Source organism: Corvus hawaiiensis, chromosome 4 (genome assembly GCF_020740725.1).
Source record: "Corvus hawaiiensis isolate bCorHaw1 chromosome 4, bCorHaw1.pri.cur, whole genome shotgun sequence".
Lineage (NCBI taxonomy): Eukaryota > Metazoa > Chordata > Aves > Passeriformes > Corvidae > Corvus > Corvus hawaiiensis.
The window spans coordinates 55216147-55234352 of NC_063216.1; the positions used below are offsets into that span (position 1 = coordinate 55216147).

Consider the following 18206-nt stretch of genomic DNA (forward strand, 5'->3'; position numbering starts at 1 on the left):
CTTCAGATTTTGCGGCTTTATTCATCAGCTCCTCCCCTGACATCAGGGGAACTAGTCCATTGACACCCACTGAAAACATTCCATTTGTTTTGGTTTCCCTTTTGTTTTGTTTTGCTTGGCCAAGAGAAATTCCTGTAAATGTTAAAACATAGAACCCTCGGTATGATATAGACCTGGCCCATTTTAGTCCACTTCTCTCCAACTAGTGCCATGGGCAGGATCAGGCCCTCATCACTGTCCTTCTCAGCCTCTGCCATGTGCAGGGCCATCACCAGCATGTGATCCTACCAGGCTGTCCACCACACACACTACAAAACCCCAATTTTGCCAGGTTTAGAGAGCTGCAACAGACTTTCACGACTCAATCAAGGGTTTATTAACAGACCATTTGAAAAATCCTTCTCTGGAATACAGTCCACAAAAAGAGCCAGTCTATATTGCATGGAAACTGTGAAGGGCAATGTGCTGTAAGGAAAAAAATGACATGAGGTCTGCTTCCCTTTTCTCCCCACCTTCCCATTTCCCCACTCCTTTCCTAGGTCTTCTCTTTCTTCCCTGGCTTCCAGGAGAACTCCCAGCACATAAAGCAGGGAGCAGTTGTGGAATCGGCAATCTGATGTGGCTCAGAGCAAAGACAGTGACTAAAGGGAATGTAAAGCCAAACCCAGAAACAAGTGGCAATGAAGAGCTAGAACTACCAGAAATTAACACATGCAGGTCCAACCATCATGTGCTACACAAGGGGACAGCCAGAAAACAAGGTGTGATGACACAAGTTTTATGAGGGAGCTGGACTCAGTTACAGCAGTCCTGTAAGTAAGCTCAACCAGGTTTAGAAACAGCTGTTCATGTCACCATGTCAGCAAGCAGCACAGGAAGGCCGTGGTCTTACCACTGTGTCTTACCACCTCCACCATCATTCCTTCTAGGTCTTTCATAGATTATCAAACTCTCATCTTCTGCTACATTAAATTTCCAAGAAAACTCTGTCTTATCCTGTGTTGCACCTGAAACATCTATAAAGGCTCCTTGCTGCTCTTCTTTCCCCCTTTCCCTAAAAACTACTTTTGAGGCCCACAAAAATTTAAAAAACAAATAATAGGGAGACTAGAGAACCCTCTTCATCACACTAGATGGTGTTACTTTACATATCCAGATATCTCACTTCTGTTCGTATCTCTTCAACACTTCATCCTACACATCACAACAGAGACGTGAGACTCCTTTTTTTGAGGCATATCCTGATCTGACATGAGGGACTAAAACCAGAACTTCAAAATCTTACTGTGAGGAAGGAAGTAGAGCACAGTATTTGCACTAACTTTCCACAGATTGCACATGCCTGAGCTTATCATTTGGAAAGAATGTACATGAGGCTTTCTCTCAGACTAATATGGATCCATATCAGTTGGGAATATCATTATAACACAGCAACAGGTGTTGTAGCAAATGCAATTCTCTAAAAATTGGAAAACTGGTTAAAGCACATGTGGAATAAAACTTTGTTCTCTTTCAGGATCAAAAGCATATTCTTTGGGTCAAAATAGTTCATCTAGATACTAAAATTATTTAGTGAGTTATTAATTACTACGAAAATACAGTTCCAGTTCTAAGATTTTCCATTCCCAGTTAGTCCAGACAAAATGCTTTCAAAAGTGCCACAAAGAGGAAAATGACAGCATTTTTTCAGAGTAAGCATAATGTTTTACTCTCTGTGCATTTCTTGAGCTTAGAGAAATGAAACTAGTAAAATCAGACCTTCAATCTTTGTGTTATTTTTTTTCTGAGTTGTTCTTCTTAACCAAAAAATTACTTTTTGGGGGGTTGTTGAGGATATTATGGTGTGATGTATTTTCTCTGGGCTTGCATTAGACATTTGTCAATTGTCTTCATGACAGCTGAGGGAGAACTATCCTTATAACCCAATTTACTGCAACAACAAAAAGTATTTTCCCTTTTCACAAACTTCTTGGGAATAGACAGAACTGTTAATCTAAACAAAACCTCATTCCCACAGAGATAATCAAGAGTGGAAATACTTTGGGGAGGGGGTGGGAATTCTTCCTTTTAAACCATTGAATAAGGGTTTGTCAATATGAAGCCTATGAAGCTGGTCACAGCTGAGTTCAAAACAAGCATTTGTTGATTAATACAATGGATAATTCCTGCACTAACTTTGTTATGCTTCTGATATTAATCTTGCTCTTTGCAACACACCTCTGTACCATTATAAACCAAATTAAGTGTAAAATTGAAGCCTCAGAATAAGAAAATGGGGGGAGAGGGAGGAGGGGTTAAGTCAAACAAGTTGAGAGCTATCTTGGGATAAGTGTACAGTCATATAAAACTTAGCATTCCCTCACACAGACACACTGCCCATTTATCTGTAACCTTCCTTGATTCCTGGTCATTTAATTTACCTGACCTGATCCACAGTCATCATTAGCTTCAGAATCCATGTGGGTGAAATCTTGGCTCTCTGGCAGTCTCAAATTTCTATAGCAACAGAAACTTGAGAACAATGCAATTACTACAGTCATATATAAGACTACTTTTTCTAAAGTAGAATGGCAAGATAAATTCTCCAGGATCTTTCACATCTGATGGTGTTTCACTGTGTTCCAGTGCAGTGTTAAGAAATGACAGATCTTCCAAGGAAGCAAATCTTGGGCTCTAAGGCCACAGGTGAGTTCTGACTGCTACAAATTCCTCAACTGTCTTAACCAGTCTTTGATTAAACAGAACACTGCAGAACAACAACAAAAATAAATAAAAACAAAACAACAACAACAAAAAGCCAACCAAAAAAAACCCACCAAAAATCCCACAAACAAGAGAAATCTCTTTTAATAGATCAATGTGATTTTATCAATACACAACATGGCAACTGTTTCAAAAGTAGATAACAGAAGAAATGTTCTTACATGAACATTTGGATACTGCCCTAATTTTCACAAATATTTAGTATTCAGGACTTTTATTGAGGTCAGAAGAAAGTGTGCTCAAGTGCTTATGCTGCCTATCATTCAGAGGCCCAATATTCAAAAATAAAATTACTTTGTTTTACTTCAAAATCCAAACTTCTCTTCCTACTGTTTCTTCCAGTATGTGCACAAGATCAAAAATTAAGGCCCCACACCACTGTTAAGCAGCATGAAGTACCACTGACTCCGTGAGGCATCTTTGTCTACAGTAGCCCAGAAATTCTCAGCTCTTTACTCACATCTGCTTGAATGGTTTATCTTTACTGAGATTTTATCTACATAAGACATTCAGTTCTACAGAGAGTAAAACAAAAAAGGAATTTGGACTCCTACAGGGAATCTCAACCTCATTAAACAAATCAGCACATTTACCATTTCCTGTTGAAAAATAAAATTGCCAAACAATGTCTCCTTTAGAACAAAAGTAAATAAATCTAGCTAGAAGACTACACTTCCTTTTTTTTTTTTTTTTTTTTTTTTTGAGAAAGGAATAACTAAAAGTATAAGCAAGAACCAGGCTCAGTGAGAGGGAAGGAAAGGAATTTTTGTGTTTTCTCATGGAGCCTTCTAAAATCACATGGTTGCTCAAATCCTGTGAGCTACTGTTCTATTCCTACAACAATTTGATAGCTGGGGCAAGCAGTGCTCCAGCTCCTTTGCTTTCCTCAGTTTTGCTTTCTCCTGGCACCATTGCTGCTTTCTCAATCTATCCTGGTACAGAGCAAAGGCAAAAAAATACATACACCAAAAGAGAGCAAGACTGGTTCAGGCTGGAGAAGTTCTGGACTTGCGGTACGGCACACTGTTATCTTAAGGGCCCTCTGAAGCCTTTATGGGGTACAGAACCCTTACACTTTGATTCTGGCCTATTTACTAATCCCCAGCCTGTCCCCTTCCTTTGCTAATCCTAATCCTGCTCTATCTCCATACTATCAATAGCTACTGATACAGCATTCCTGATGTCTGAGTAGGAGCTGCAATAAAGGCAGTACAGAAATACAGCCCTCCTGGTACAAAGTCCTTTATGCATAAATCTGTGATTTACCTCTCTGAGTACAGATTCCCTAGGGACTACAGAGCAGTGATGAACTATAAGTGCAATCCTCTCCTTTCCCTTAGCTTTTTAACTTCAGCTGCCCCTTAGCTCTTGTGCCTCTTCACTGGTCCATCACCTTCTTTCCTTTTGATCTCCTAACAGTAAAAGGGAATTCGGCTGTCATAATACCGGGGCCTAATATTTAGACAGCTGCATCTGAACTCATACAGACAATAATCTTGTCCTAAGACAGGTGTCTTAACTAGGTCAGACGAATCTCACCTTTGGAGTGCTTATTTCTCCCTGTTGATGGAAACTGAGGCTCATGAGCTGAGACTCAGGTGTTTACCAGTTAAGTATCAAAAATACTCCCCAATAATCCAGTTTTAAATACTCAACTAAAGCTTTCCACAGATGATTCATTTGACCATGATATTCCCCATTTCATTAATACCCACTCTATCCTCAGTAATTTCCCTGGTACATTTTTTCAGTCCTTTTTGTATTCCATTCTTTATGGATTCAGTTCATTACACTCAAACTCTCCTCTCTCTTCTTCATCTCTTCCATGGAGCTGCTTCCATTCTTACTTCAGTTTCTCTCCATTAGATGCTGAAAAGGAAAAGGGCTCAGAGAATCATGCCATACAGCGTCAGGAAGGATTGCTTCAGGATATTCCTTGCTACCTTCTCCTGCAACACAGGCCACAAGACTCCTTAAGTCCTCGCTGAATCGGAGAATGTATTGTCTAGAAAAATGGTCAGTCTTTACTCTAAAATTGCTAGTATCAGTGTTGCCTTGGTGAAATCATTCCAGTAGTTAATTGCTCTGACAATTAATCTTGTTTATTTTTAGCCTGAATTTGTCCTTTTTTAACTACTATCCATGAATCTTGGATTCTAATACAACAAAACATCCTATTAACAACTTTCTGATATCCCAGAAAGTACCTACAAACATTTAAGATGTTTTTCTGCTAATAAAACTAATCAGAGATTGGATTGCTTGAATTTTCCAGTCTCTGATTATTCTTTGAACTCTTTGTAATGTATAAATGTTCCCCTTGAAAGCCTCTACTGTACCTGTATATAACAAATTTATTTCTTTTAAAAACAGGTTGTAAAAGAGACATGCCAATACTCTTCTTTCCAAAGCACTATCACAGCACACGTCTATGATATAATTTATTAATAAATTGTTTAGCACTTTAGTACAGATTGTTTAAGTTAGCAACTTCTCCATAGACACTGTAAACAATGTTACAGAAAACTTCTCTAGTTGTCCTATTTTCCCTTCAAACTCTGGTATTGCTATTTAAACCCCTAATATTGCTCAGTTCGGGCAATCCATCATTCACTGCTAACTTCAAGAACGCTTTTGGAATGCAGTTTCATTATTCAGTTGTTCATCACATTGCATCAGAACTGAGAGAAGATTTTCTGTAATGAAAGATGTTTCATAAGAAGCCACAAATCTTCTTTGCTTGACAGTACTTCTTTTTACATTTCAGCATGAAATCAGTATTCTTTCTTCACGAAATTTTGGATTAAGCACTTTTGCAAGTCTGATAACTTCATCAAAAAATACGTTCAAGGAGTCAAAGGACAGGTAAAGAAAGGAAGTTGGCCACTATAGACAACATTTTAATAGCTAACACTGTAGCTTTTAAAAAGCTAACATAGTAAGATAGCAAAGATAACTAACACATTAGGAGAAACCTACAAACAGAGCCCCTATGTCTGAAGAATACAGCCTACAGAATAAGTAGAACATGAAATTTTTAGCACCTCTGAAAATCTGTGCATAATTTATAAGTATTGCTCATTTAGAAAGCTAGTTTGAGACTGACTAGAATCAAAAGTAGATGGTTCAGTATGCGGCACTTCATCCTTATCTTCTTGTTGTCTTCAGCTCTTTGCAAATGTTGCTGCACTATTGACCATTGCCCTCACACCTCCTTGTCTCTGTTGGAACTGGAGCAGCAGCCAACAAGACCCAGGTGTATCTCCTTCCTCTGGTTGCCCTTCTCTAAAATGTGCAACACTTGCTCTTTTTCACCCTCCTTTTGCATGTTCCAATCCTTGGATAAAAATTTTGTATCACAAATAAATAACTCCTCTCTGCTTCAAACACCTCAGTTTATGGGAGAACTAAATCTTCTTGTAACCACTAAACTAAACTACTGGCCTGCATTTCAAGATAAATCTAAGTAATAACATTGGTATCTACTTCCTAAAACATGGGTATATGTCAAAAGAAAGGCAAATACTAGACTTTGAATTTGAATTATGTAAAGCAAGCTATATAGCTGATTATTCATGCAGGGGATGAGGTGGACAAAGAAGCAGAGAAAATTCCCAAGAATAGAAACAGAATAGGAAGTCACAAAGCAACCATGGATAAGATCTGAATGCAATCCTGTGAGGAACTTAAAAAGAGCTTCTAAGGTAAATGTGTTAATAAAGACCCCTCTAACTGACAAAAGCAATAGACTCTAACTATCCAGTTTGTCATGACATCTACAGTCGCCATGAAAAACATAAAATACAGTGCGAAGTTACCAAAATTTATAAAAGTATTATGGCTGTAAACTGTCGCAGGAGACAGACAAGTGACAAGACTCACTGGGCTCATGCACAACAGCCACTTTTATTGAGTCTTCTTCCCGTTCTATAGATCTGAAGCTCCGCATGGTCGATCCCTATGGGCTGAGCCAGTTGCCACCCGGCCAACCAGCCAATGGCTGCCTGCATCCCCAATGGCCTGGGCCTGCTCTCCAACCATCCACACTGGTCGGATTACATAACCCACTGGTCAGGGTACTTATGTAATTTCAGTTATGTCTTCATTATTTCAGTTATAAAACAGGGAGTTATAAAATGGGATTAATTATTATTGTGAGGCCTTCAGGCCAGCTGCTGACCACCATAATAGTAAATCATAAAGAATAGTTAAACAATTTTTAAAATGCCACAGTAAGCAGGACCATGAATTGATGAGCAAAAAAACAAATGACAGTAAATTCTAAGGTATCAACAAAAATCTTGCTATAGGAAAGACATGTGAGAACAAGCATTAATTGAACAACCTCCAAGATGGGGCAATTGGAAATTCCAGTTGGAAAGGGCACTAGACAAATCTCACTTACGCTCCCTTTCCCACAAAAGGTTGGACCAGTTGATCTTCCAAGATCCCTTCCACGTTGGGCTGTTCCATGATTCTAAGAGGCACCTCCACAGCAGACGAAGGGCTACTGAGTCATTGCCTTGAACATCCGTTAGGGCCTAAAATATCCTAAGTGCTATCGAAGAAGGAAGCTCAGTCTCAGGCTTGCTCTACAGTTATATTTGATTATTACTTTTCTTCCTGTCACAGCTTTCTTTCCAACGCTATTGTAAGGATTTATCATTCAACTTTTCTAGAACAAGCCTATTTGCTTTCACTGCTAAGGATCTCTAAGGCACAAAGAGCAAATGGAGAGGTTTGCAAATACTAAGTCCCCAAACATACCAACACAATTTTGCAGACAACACCCAAGGCCCTAAGATCTGATACATACTTGGGAATCTCAGGAACTGGAGTACATCTCCTACCAACTCACAGGAATGTGAGGATTTATTCCAACAGGTATCAGGATGCAAGAAGGTGCTTACCATGGAAAGGAGCAGCCTGCAAACCTTTCTGAGCACTCCTCCTCTCCTACTGCCAGGAACACCATCTGAGCCAGGCTCAGAGCTTGGCCAGAGTCTACCTGTAGACTCTGAATGTACTACATCCTCCAGGTTAGACAAGTAGGCCCCAATACACCTCATGAGTTCGTCCTTTGAGCAGATGCAATAGATAAAATGTCAATTGCCTGCCTTGAATAAGAAGAATGAAAATGTAACTTTTTTTTTCTGCATTTTTTATCTCAATCGTCAGGGCCAGTGCAGAAGGACAGAGGTGTGCTGTGCTAACCACTATGCCCTATCACCTCCTTGCCAGTCTTCAGGACAGCTTCAGCAGAGCAACTACACTTCTCTTAAGCCATATTGGTAGCCCTGGAGGGACACCTTGCAGTAAAGAGTGCTGTGCTCTCTCTCCCAATGCTACTCAGGGGCCAGGGGTTTGGCTCTACAGAGTCAATACAGAAAAAATGACAGAAGCAGTACAGCAAAATAGCAAGGTACTTGATTGGTAGCTCTACCTATGTCTGATCAGATGAAGTAAAACTCAACAGTTGTTGTTTGAGGGGGGTTGGGTTCTTTTCGTAATTAAATTCATAATTTTTCTCTCACTACATCTGTAAACCATGTGCTGCTCATCAGACAGATTTGCTAGCCCATGGTGAGCTTCATGTAGTGTGACTGGACTTCTGCTAAGACATGAGCTAGCTAGTAAGCAACAGGATATTTTGCTGTTCTGTATGTGATTATAGTGCAAATTAGCCTTTGATCAATGTGTAGAGACACTGACACACAAAAACCCATGAATTTTAAATACGAGATTTACAGGTTAGAAATTGGCTGTATTCAATTTAAAACAGCAAGTAGATATATGTGACTTCATAGAAGATGCATATAAATTCCAAACTAACTCGTGTATCACTGCTATACCTGAAATCCCTTCTCAATCTTGACATCCTTAAGCCTCACATCCTGAAATTTTTTCTGCATCTCCAGGATTATTTTTAGTCCTCCTTTAAAATTCCTCTGAAATTTACATATTCTTCCTGAGAAGACACACAAACAGTCCAAAATACTGAGTCACAAAGCAAGACAAATACTTATTTCTGCATGATTATTCATTTCCCATTAAGTCCTAAGGTCACAGTAAAGTACCTGTGAGGGTACTATTAAGAAGATTCACATCAATTTCTAGGATGACTACACTGTCCTCTGAATCATTCACTTAATCATGTTAGTTTCAGCAAACTTCCAAGAAAAATCTGGTGCAAACATGGTACATCCAACAGATAGATATGTTGACTTATGAGAAAACTGTTCACATTTATTGGAGATCTACCTTTTTGAACTATCTCCCTGATACATATTAAATAAAGCAACATCCATGGCAATATCCCCCAGCTGGCAAATCCCAAGGTGTGTTAAAAATTAACAGGAGCATTTCACAGACCTCAGGTTGTTACTCTTAAGACTCCTGGGTGGAAGTTATAAAGTCCTGTTGCATGACTGAGCGTTGCACAATGCTGTTCCCTGCTACAGACCCTTACCTTTTATTATTGAGTCCAAATAATATATGTAAAATGTTCAAAACCCAAATATCCCTTAGATGCACATTTTCTGTTCTATACTTCACCCTAAATCTAGCAATGGTCTTATCAAACATTAGCTTTGGTTGTCCTTTGTTTCTGACATAAATACCCTACTGTCCATTATCTTTATCCTCCATGGCTTCAGACATTTTAAATCTCTTTTCGACAGTCCTGAACCAGCCATGTTGTCCAATCTACACATTAATTTAATTATTTTCATTTACATGTTTTCATCATATACTGACTTTTTTTGTGCCATTATAATATCCACATTTGGCTTAAACAACTTTTTGTCCAATTTCACTTTCCTTCATTTTCATGCGACAGTCCTCTTACAGCATCTAGAGTGACAGCCCAGAAAAATTCTACAGATATTGGCATATTTTGCTCTACTGCATATTGGCAGTATTTGTATAGAAATACTCATGCAAGAAAGACAGATGTGGATGAACTCCATAGCACAACAAGATCTTTTGGCTTGAAGCTGGCTACATTCACACCACTAACCATGACTGACTTAGGTGTACCTCAGCACCTGTGATCTTCCTGTCAATGATCAGCTTTTCCTTGTTCATCATGACTGAGGTGAAGTACACTGTATTGGACATTAAGAAAATGTATTTTCAAATGTTACCAAAGAGTTATCACTGCCTAGAGGCAATCCTTGAAAGTCATCATCCCAAATCCCCCTGTGTAACTCCAGTGTCACACCTCTGGATGACATTCTTCACAATTTCTCAGTCTGGCAGTAAAAAACTTCCAATCTATTTATTTTTCTCCCACTGACCCCATTCCATGTCCCCTCTTCTACAGTACAAATAGTTTCACACATTTCTCTGTCGCTGATACTAGACTGAGCTTCCCACAACCTCCCCCAGCACCTGCCCCCGGTGCCTCGGCCCCATCACCGGCATCCACTGACCTGCACTGAGCACCTGCCATGGCGGAGGCTGAAACCTGGACATTCTCCTCCTGTCTGAAAGGAGGCTGTAGCCAGGTGAGGGTCGGTCTCTTCTCCTAGGCAAACAGAGACAGGACAAGAGGACATAGCCCTAAGCTGTGGCAGGGGAGGTATATTTCGGATGTCAGGAGGAATTTCTTCACTGAGAGGGGGATTACATATGGAAATGGGCTGCCCAGGGAGGTGGGAGAGTCACCGTCCCTGGAGCTGTTTAAGAAGAAACTGGACGTGGCACCGAGTGCCATGGTCTAGTTGAGAAGGTGGTGTTCGTCATAGGTTGGACTCAATGATCTCAGAGGTCTCTTCCAACATAACTGATTTTGTGATTTTTACTTCTGGCTGCCCACACCTCCAGTTGCTGCTAAAACCGTTCCAGGATCCCCCCCTTTTCCCTTCCCCACATGCCCCTCCACTCCGGGATGCCCCTTTCCCATTCCCAACATGCCGTTCCACTCCGGGATGCCCCCTTTTCCATTCCCACCACGCCCCTCCGCTCCGGGATCCCCCCTTTTCCATTCCCACCACGCCCCGCCGCTCGGGGATCCCCCCTTTTCCATTCCCACCACGCCCCTCCGCTCCGGGATCCCCCCTTTTCCATTCCCACCACGCCCCTCCGCTCCGGGATCCCCCGTTTTCCATTCCCACCACGCCCCTCCGCTCCGGGATCCCCCCTTTTCCATTCCCACCACGCCCCTCCGCTCCGGGATCCCCCCTTTTCCATTCCCACCACGCCCCTCCGCTCCGGGATCCCCCCTTTTCCATTCCCACCACGCCCCTCCGCTCCGGGATGCCCCCTTTTCCATTCCCACCACGCCCCTCCGCTCCGGGATCCCCCCTTTTCCATTCCCACCACGCCCCGCCGCTCGGGGATCCCCCCTTTTCCATTCCCACCACGCCCCTCCGCTCCGGGATCCCCCCTTTTCCATTCCCACCACGCCCCTCCGCTCCGGGATCCCCCGTTTTCCATTCCCACCACGCCCCTCCGCTCCGGGATCCCCCCTTTTCCATTCCCACCACGCCCCTCCGCTCCGGGATCCCCCCTTTTCCATTCCCACCACGCCCCTCCGCTCCGGGATCCCCCCTTTTCCATTCCCACCACGCCCCTCCGCTCCGGGATCCCCGCCCGCCGCGCGCGCACGCACCGCCTCCGCATCGAGGGCGCGCGGGCCCCGCCCTTCCTGCCGGGAAGGAGGAGCGGGAGGGGGCGGGCGCAGCCGGACGGGAAGATGGCGGACCTGGAGGAGCAGCTGTCCGACGAGGAGAAGGTAGGGATGGGTGGATACGCTGCGCCGAGCCGCGCGGCTCTCTTGTCCCCGGCCCTTCGAGCCGGCGAGGCTCCTGGTTTCAGCGCGGCCCCGCAGCCGGGCCCGGCTGCCGGGAGGTCGGGGGGAGGCCGGGGCAGGCCCGGCCCGGCCCGGCCGCATCTCCCGCCGCGCCTTGTACGGTGCGGGCCCGGCGGGGGCGGCGCCCGGGGCCCGGCGAGGGCGGCAGCAGCTCTGCCGGTCCCCGTGGCCGCCCCCCGCCCGGCGTGCGGGGCGCGGGGATGGCAGGGAGAGGCAGAAGAGACGCGGAAGGGCTTTCCCTTCCCCCACCTCCGCTTCCCGTTCCCGAAGCGCCGTGCCCGTGCCAGCCGGCTGCTCCGTAGCACCAGGCCTGCCGTCCCCAGGCACCCCGGCAGGCTCCGGGAGGAGATGGGATACATGTGATTTACGAGAGGAAGGAGCTGTGGGGATGAGGAAGGCTGTTTTGCTTCCTCCTAGGAGACAGTAATTGGGGAAGTGTGAGGTCAAGGAGCAGAGGGACTGTGTTAGCGAGATGTAGATGTACTCTTTTTGTGGCAGTGTGAAACTCAAATTTAGGGCAGATTTTTCCAGAAAAGTCTCAAAAGGAGCAGGATGTTTTCTGAGACCTCAGTTATCCCTGCTCCTTGTCATCCTCTGTGGGATCCAGCTTCACGGCAGCTGCCTGTTTCCAAGCTAGGGTGTGGTGTTCCGTGTACATGGTGCTGGTGCACTGCTCATGCCTTTATGTAATGCATGCTCTTGTTCACTTTACAATTTAAAAATTTTAATTTTCATGTCTGTGGAAGTTGTGAGATGATTCAAATGTGGAAGGCATCAATACATGATGTTTCAAACTTATTTGAAGTTAAAAGGATGTCTAAAATATCTAAGTAGTTACAGAAAGGCAGATTTTCTGTTTGACCACGTTTTATAACTAGAGATGCACTGATATGTCTAGGGGTGCATAGCACCAGGATCTTGCTATCTTCTTCCCAAGAGGTTTGAAGACTGTGCCCTCCTCTGCTTAATTCACATTTCAATGCCACCTCTCTGTTGGTACAAGTAGTAATGTGATTCAGAAGTGCAAGTGGTAATTGTGTTTTTTCTAGCCCTGTATAGAAAATACAAGTAACGCTAATCAAGTACGTTGTTCCGGAGCATATGCTGAAAATACTTAACTGCGTGGTTAAGATTGGAAGGGATCCTTGGACATCATTTTGTAGAGTCATCTAGAGCAGGCTGCCCAGGACTATGTGCAGATGGCTTTTGGAAATCTCTAGGAATGCAGACTCCACAATTTCCTGGTCAACCTGTGGCAGTGCTTGGTCACCCTTGCAGTAAAAAAGTGTTTCCTTGTGCCCAGATGACACCTCCTGTGTTTCATTTTATGCCCATTGCTTCTTGTCCTGTCAAATAATAAAAGACAAAATGACAATTTTATCTTGTCTCTGTATGAGCTTGGAAGCGCTGCCTGTGCTTTTGTGGCTGATGGAGTTAAGTTCTGAATTTTCTTCCACCCACTAATTTCAGGGGTTTTTTCTCCAAAAAGGAGTGCAGAGACTCATAGAGACTCTTCCTGCCTTGGTATAAGTGAATAGAATGAGCACTCATCCATTTTAAATTTAAATTGATTTCTCTATTAGTCCCATATAAAATTGATTGTCCTGTATGAGTAGAATTTTCCAAGCCTCAGAGTATATTTTATTGGCTAAGAAAGCAAAGATGAGTAACACTGCAAACTCATGGAAAAGCAGGCAATGTGCATGTAGATTTTGTGATACCTGAAGATTTTATTTCTGATGCATTAAGTTGTGCTGTCGTACAATAAAAATGTTATTTCGAGTATTCAGTTTTACTGAGCTTAAAAAAAAATCAGCTGGACAGCATTTGTCAAACACACCCTTCTCACTCATCCAGTTGGGGCTATAAATAAATGCAGGAGTAGATGCAAAGAGGCAAACATTGATTTTCATGAGAAACAAATCACATTGCTCCTTTATATACTTTCCTCCCATCATACAGAACTGATAGTATTGAAGGCTGATGCAGATGATGGTGATGTAGTTTTGTAGATCACTTCAGCAGAGACATAACTAGAACCCTGAAACTCCTAAAATTCAAGGAGGAAAGAAGGTGAACTAAATAACAGAACTTTTTTGTCTCAGACTTCTAATAACGATGTATGAGCACAAATAAGTAGGAGATTGAGTGATATAATGATAGGACAAGTTCAGAAAGGTCTTTGATTCATATCTTACTTCATGTTTCGTCAAAAGATTTAAGTGTTGCAACAGCAGTAAGCAGTTTCATATACCTTACTATTACTAGATTTAAGATGACTGTGTTTAGCTGTGGCATAATTCAAGTTTAATACTTGCAGTATTTAGCATAATTGAGAATATAGAAAGGGGTATAATTGGAATAATGGCAAACCAAATTGCTACAGTTCAGGTAAAGAATCTTTAAAACCCAGGAAGGAAAAGAGCCAGAGAGAGCATTATTTCAATATTCAAGATTGCATAAATGGTTTTGAACTCAATCTTGTTCTGTAGATTCACATTTTTGCAGAGATTCTTGAAGCCATGTTTTTCTTTCAATGATGATAGTGTGACAATAAATTTGAACAAGCTTTTAAAAAAAAATCTGAGGACTATTTGTAGCGAATAAGGTGTGTAAGATTTGTGTAGATCCAAAGATCTGAAGTTGAACCATTGCCAGTGGAAGTTACTGGTCTTAGCATCCAGGAACAGTAATTTTTCAGTGCTAAAGACTGCTTTTATGATCCACAGTGTTTTGTAGTTGCGTTATTCACATAGGTCACTGAAAATCCAGGAGCTTTTAGGAATGTCGAATAACGTAAGTTTGTTTGTTTGTTTATTCAGTTTGTTTATTCAAAAATGGGGTGTGAGAGGTGGAAGTCTTGAACTCTCAAGCAACAATGTCATCACTTCTGCACCCTTCCTACAGATAACATCATCGCTTAGCAAGTTTTCAATGCAAAACCTGTTATGTATCCAGGATATTTGAAGCAGTTTTGTTAAACTCTAGTAACCATTTTTTCTGGTTCAATTTTATTCCAGTTTATCTAGAAATTGTTTTCTTACCTGTAGCTACAACAAACTCATAAACATATATAAAAATATTTTAATAAGAGTGTTAGTGGGAATATTAAAGGTTCAATTTATCTATGTGAATATAGGCCATGATTGATGAAAGGTACTGATTTTACTATAAAAGTGGCATTTGCTAATGTAAATACTCATTTACAAACAATGGCACAAATGAAAAACAGCACTAAAACTATTTAAATCTTAAGACTAGTGTTCTCCAGTCCATTTTTGGTGACTTGAAGGGATGTGTTTATTGTAGGTTTGGTTGGGGTTTTTTCCTTTGTTTTTAATGTGAATCTACAAAGCACAGGAGTTAAATAGCTGTGTATGACTTGAGAAAAAGCCTAAGAAAATCAGGATGCCTTCAGGGAGGAAAGGGTAACGCATGAAATTTTTAAATACTAAGTTATCTCTTGCATTCCTTAAAGTACTGAACAAAATAAATGTGGTAATTGTCAAACATATTTTTTAAAAAAAGGAACTACACCTCTTTCAGTAAGCTTATGTCTCAGTAGTTTCACTTTTTCAGGAAGATGGGGTTTAAGTGTGATTAGAACGAAACCTCTCTTATGATGAGGAAGTAGTCCCATTTGTGAAAGTGAGCCTGGATAGCTTCCAGGTATTTCCTGCTACACTGGGTAACTTTGTAACTTCTTAGATTTGTAGATGTTGACACCTAATTTACCTAATAAAGTTAAACTAAACTCTGCAGTATAGTTTTGTCAGGTTAAGGAAAAGCCATTTCTTAAGTCAGTGCTTTGGAATGAAAAGTCTATGCCAATAAAATGCATCTCTCACCTGTAACATTGTCTTTAAAACATAATATGTTGACAGCAGATTGCACTTGCATGTACAAGCCCACCAATGTGGGAGGCTCAGGTACGTTTATCAGTGCAAATATAAACCTTTTTCTTGAAACTGCTTTGGAAGCATTAGCAGAATTTTTGACAGAAAAAATGTTACTTTTCTAATTTACATGTGTTAAATAATTCCTGTGCTCTACATTGTTCATTTTGAAAGGATTTAGAATTCTGACTTTCAGAATTGTGTCAAGTGAGACTTGGAGACTGTGGATGAGTAGGAGCTGCATTTGAATGACCTTTTCTGGGTATAATTGCACTGTAATCCATAAAGTAAACTTAAAGTCTTGTAAGTGTCCTTTGACAACATTTTGATGAAATTCTTTAATAAGAATGAGGAAGTTAGGAGTGCTTTTCAGACTGACATGTAATTCTGAATATTGGAGGCCTTCCAAGATTTAAGATTTTCATGTCCATCTCAGGATATACATGAAAATGTCTGTGAAGATAGTGTGTTGTCTTGAGTTGGGTATTTTTTTTAATTATTAGTATTAAAAATGCATAAATACCACTGAGATTGAAGGACAGAATAGATACTTGAATCACTTTTTTGGGAAAGTGTTAAACACTGTCTGAAGAAGCGATCATATACTGTATGTGTAACTGCAAATAATAACTTGCTTTATTTCTGCTGTCATACTGGCTGGAAGAAATTTCTGAAGGTAACCTATGCTGCTTAGTCAAAATGGGCCAGCTTAGATAAGGTTTCTTAGGGACTTGCACTTTGAGTTTTGGGAATCTCCAAGGACAGAGACTGTACTGGCTCTCTGGGTGAGGTGTTGCAATGTTTGTCTAAGCCCATAGTCAGAAACTTCTCCTAATACATAATTGTCGCAACTTGTGTTCAATGCTGCTTGTCTTTCACTGTGTACTTCCATAGTAAGTTACTGTGCAAAGCAAATTGTTTGCCTTTCTGACAAGTTAAAAGTAATTACTTGAAGCTTGAAGGTGAATACAAATGAAAGCGGTTATTATAAATAAAAGATCAGTGATTTATTATTTCCTTAGTACTAGTTTGAAGAAATCAGGTACCCTTTGGGGATTATGACTTCTGCCGTGTTAGGGACTATTTATAATGCAGGCACCTCAGGACCATCAAAAGCCCCCTTCTTGCTGCCTTTGTACTGTCAAAACTTCTTGCAGAAGCTTGCTACCTAGGAAACCTCATAGTTTAAGTAGATATGGGAAACAAATTGAAGCAAAAATACAGTAATAGAACAAGTTATTGGCAAATACAGTGATGAAACTGGAGACATTAATTTATGATATAATAGATATGGTTCTATTGCCTACCAATACAGTCTTCAACCTACACTTCTGCTGTGAAATTCTATTTTTGGTTGGTTTCAATTTTGGCAGTAAAAAAAAAGAATAGGAAGAGGGTTTTAGCTGCATTATTTAGCAAACCCGTGTATTTTTGACAGGCAACCCTGTATACTATTCACTTGCAGGTTCTGAAAGTGGGATGTAAAGGAGTTTGAAGTGCTCTTTGAGAAATGAAAGCAGGTTTTTGAGCATATGGCAATTACATTTTTAATCCATGAGTAAAAAAGCTTCTGAAATGTAAAATACTTCAAATGCTTTCTTAACTTGGCAGAAGGCATTAAAACTTTGAATTGGTAACTTTGAGAGAGAATTGTAAGACACTGGAATTGGGAGGGGGAGACGTAACAGTTAAGGTGGTGTAGGTTTCGGGGGTTCTGGGGTCCAGTCGGGACGGCCGGACGTAGACGGTGACAGATGGAGACGAGAGATCTCTATAGGCAGGTCTTGGGACACAGCCGGTTTATTGTAAAGGGCGTGGGTATTGGGGCACTGCTCAGAGCTGGTAGACTCAGCTCTGAGCAGGCCCAAGAGAGCAAGAGAGTGAACGGGTGAGAGAGAGAGAGAGAGAGAGTAGGAGCAAGAGTAGAAGTGGAAGAGAGGAATGAATAGAAGAGAGAATGAATAGAAGTGAGAATGAGAATGAGAATGTCTGAAGTCCTGGTTACAATACAATAAATCATCTTCTGCACTGAATATTCTAATTGTCACTAACCAATCTAATACAAGATACAAATCCTATAGCATTTACATACAGCCTATAAGAGTTCTTATATTACCATAGAGTGTTACATCTTAACTTCTAAAAACTACTCTTTGGACCCCTTCTGCTGAGCTAGTAGGGTCTGCTCTGATCCTTGGACCTGTTTGCAAGCAGAGGGTATTGTTCCATCAAGAGGGGATTACTTCAGTCGGCCATACCATTGTTTTCTAGTTGTTCAGTAACTAAGACCTGGTATTTCAAAAGTGGCTTTCATTTCGATGTTGCCTGTAGTTTTCATATTCCCAAAATCTTTTGTCAGGCAATCATATTTCCAAGGCTTTCCTGTTTCATCTTCCCCAACAAGGTGGTACCCTATTCCATCATTTTTCATGGAGCAAGCTCTGGTATGTTCCTTTTCTCTCCCCACTGCTATTGAATGGGGACTTGATGTCCTTGAAGTATCTCATTATAACAAACGATCTTGGGGTAGGAGGAAGAATCACTTTAAAAACTTGGGCTTTGTAGTAGAAGAATACTTTGCAAATGTGAACCAAGTGCTTTTTAGCTTATGGTGGATACCACTGTGTAAAGACTGCTGAGAAATAGAGGCCTCATTGCTGCAACTGAGCATCATGTGTGTTGATGTCCCTGTAACAGGATGTCATGGGCTTTTATGTGGGAGATGACACTGT

The 18206-nt window shown here is 41.3% G+C and overlaps 1 protein-coding gene and 1 long non-coding RNA gene across 2 annotated transcripts in view; one reads left to right on the forward strand and one right to left on the reverse strand.

Moving 5' to 3' along the window:
* Nucleotides 1–2822: 2822 nt before the first annotated feature.
* LOC125324700 lies at nt 2823–10323 on the reverse strand. The gene is made up of 2 exons (XR_007203097.1): nt 10197–10323; nt 2823–4632 (listed from the first exon to the last, which is right to left on the reverse strand). It is a non-coding gene; the product is annotated as an uncharacterized LOC125324700 (long non-coding RNA).
* A 1072-nt stretch (nt 10324–11395) lies between these two features.
* The window catches only part of CAPZA2 (capping actin protein of muscle Z-line subunit alpha 2), a 34472-nt gene continuing 27661 nt past the window's right edge, over nt 11396–18206 (forward strand). The window contains exon 1 of the mRNA XM_048300912.1: nt 11396–11500. Within this exon, the coding sequence (XP_048156869.1) occupies nt 11462–11500 (39 nt within the window). The 5' untranslated portion in view covers nt 11396–11461. The remainder of the gene's footprint in view (nt 11501–18206) is intronic.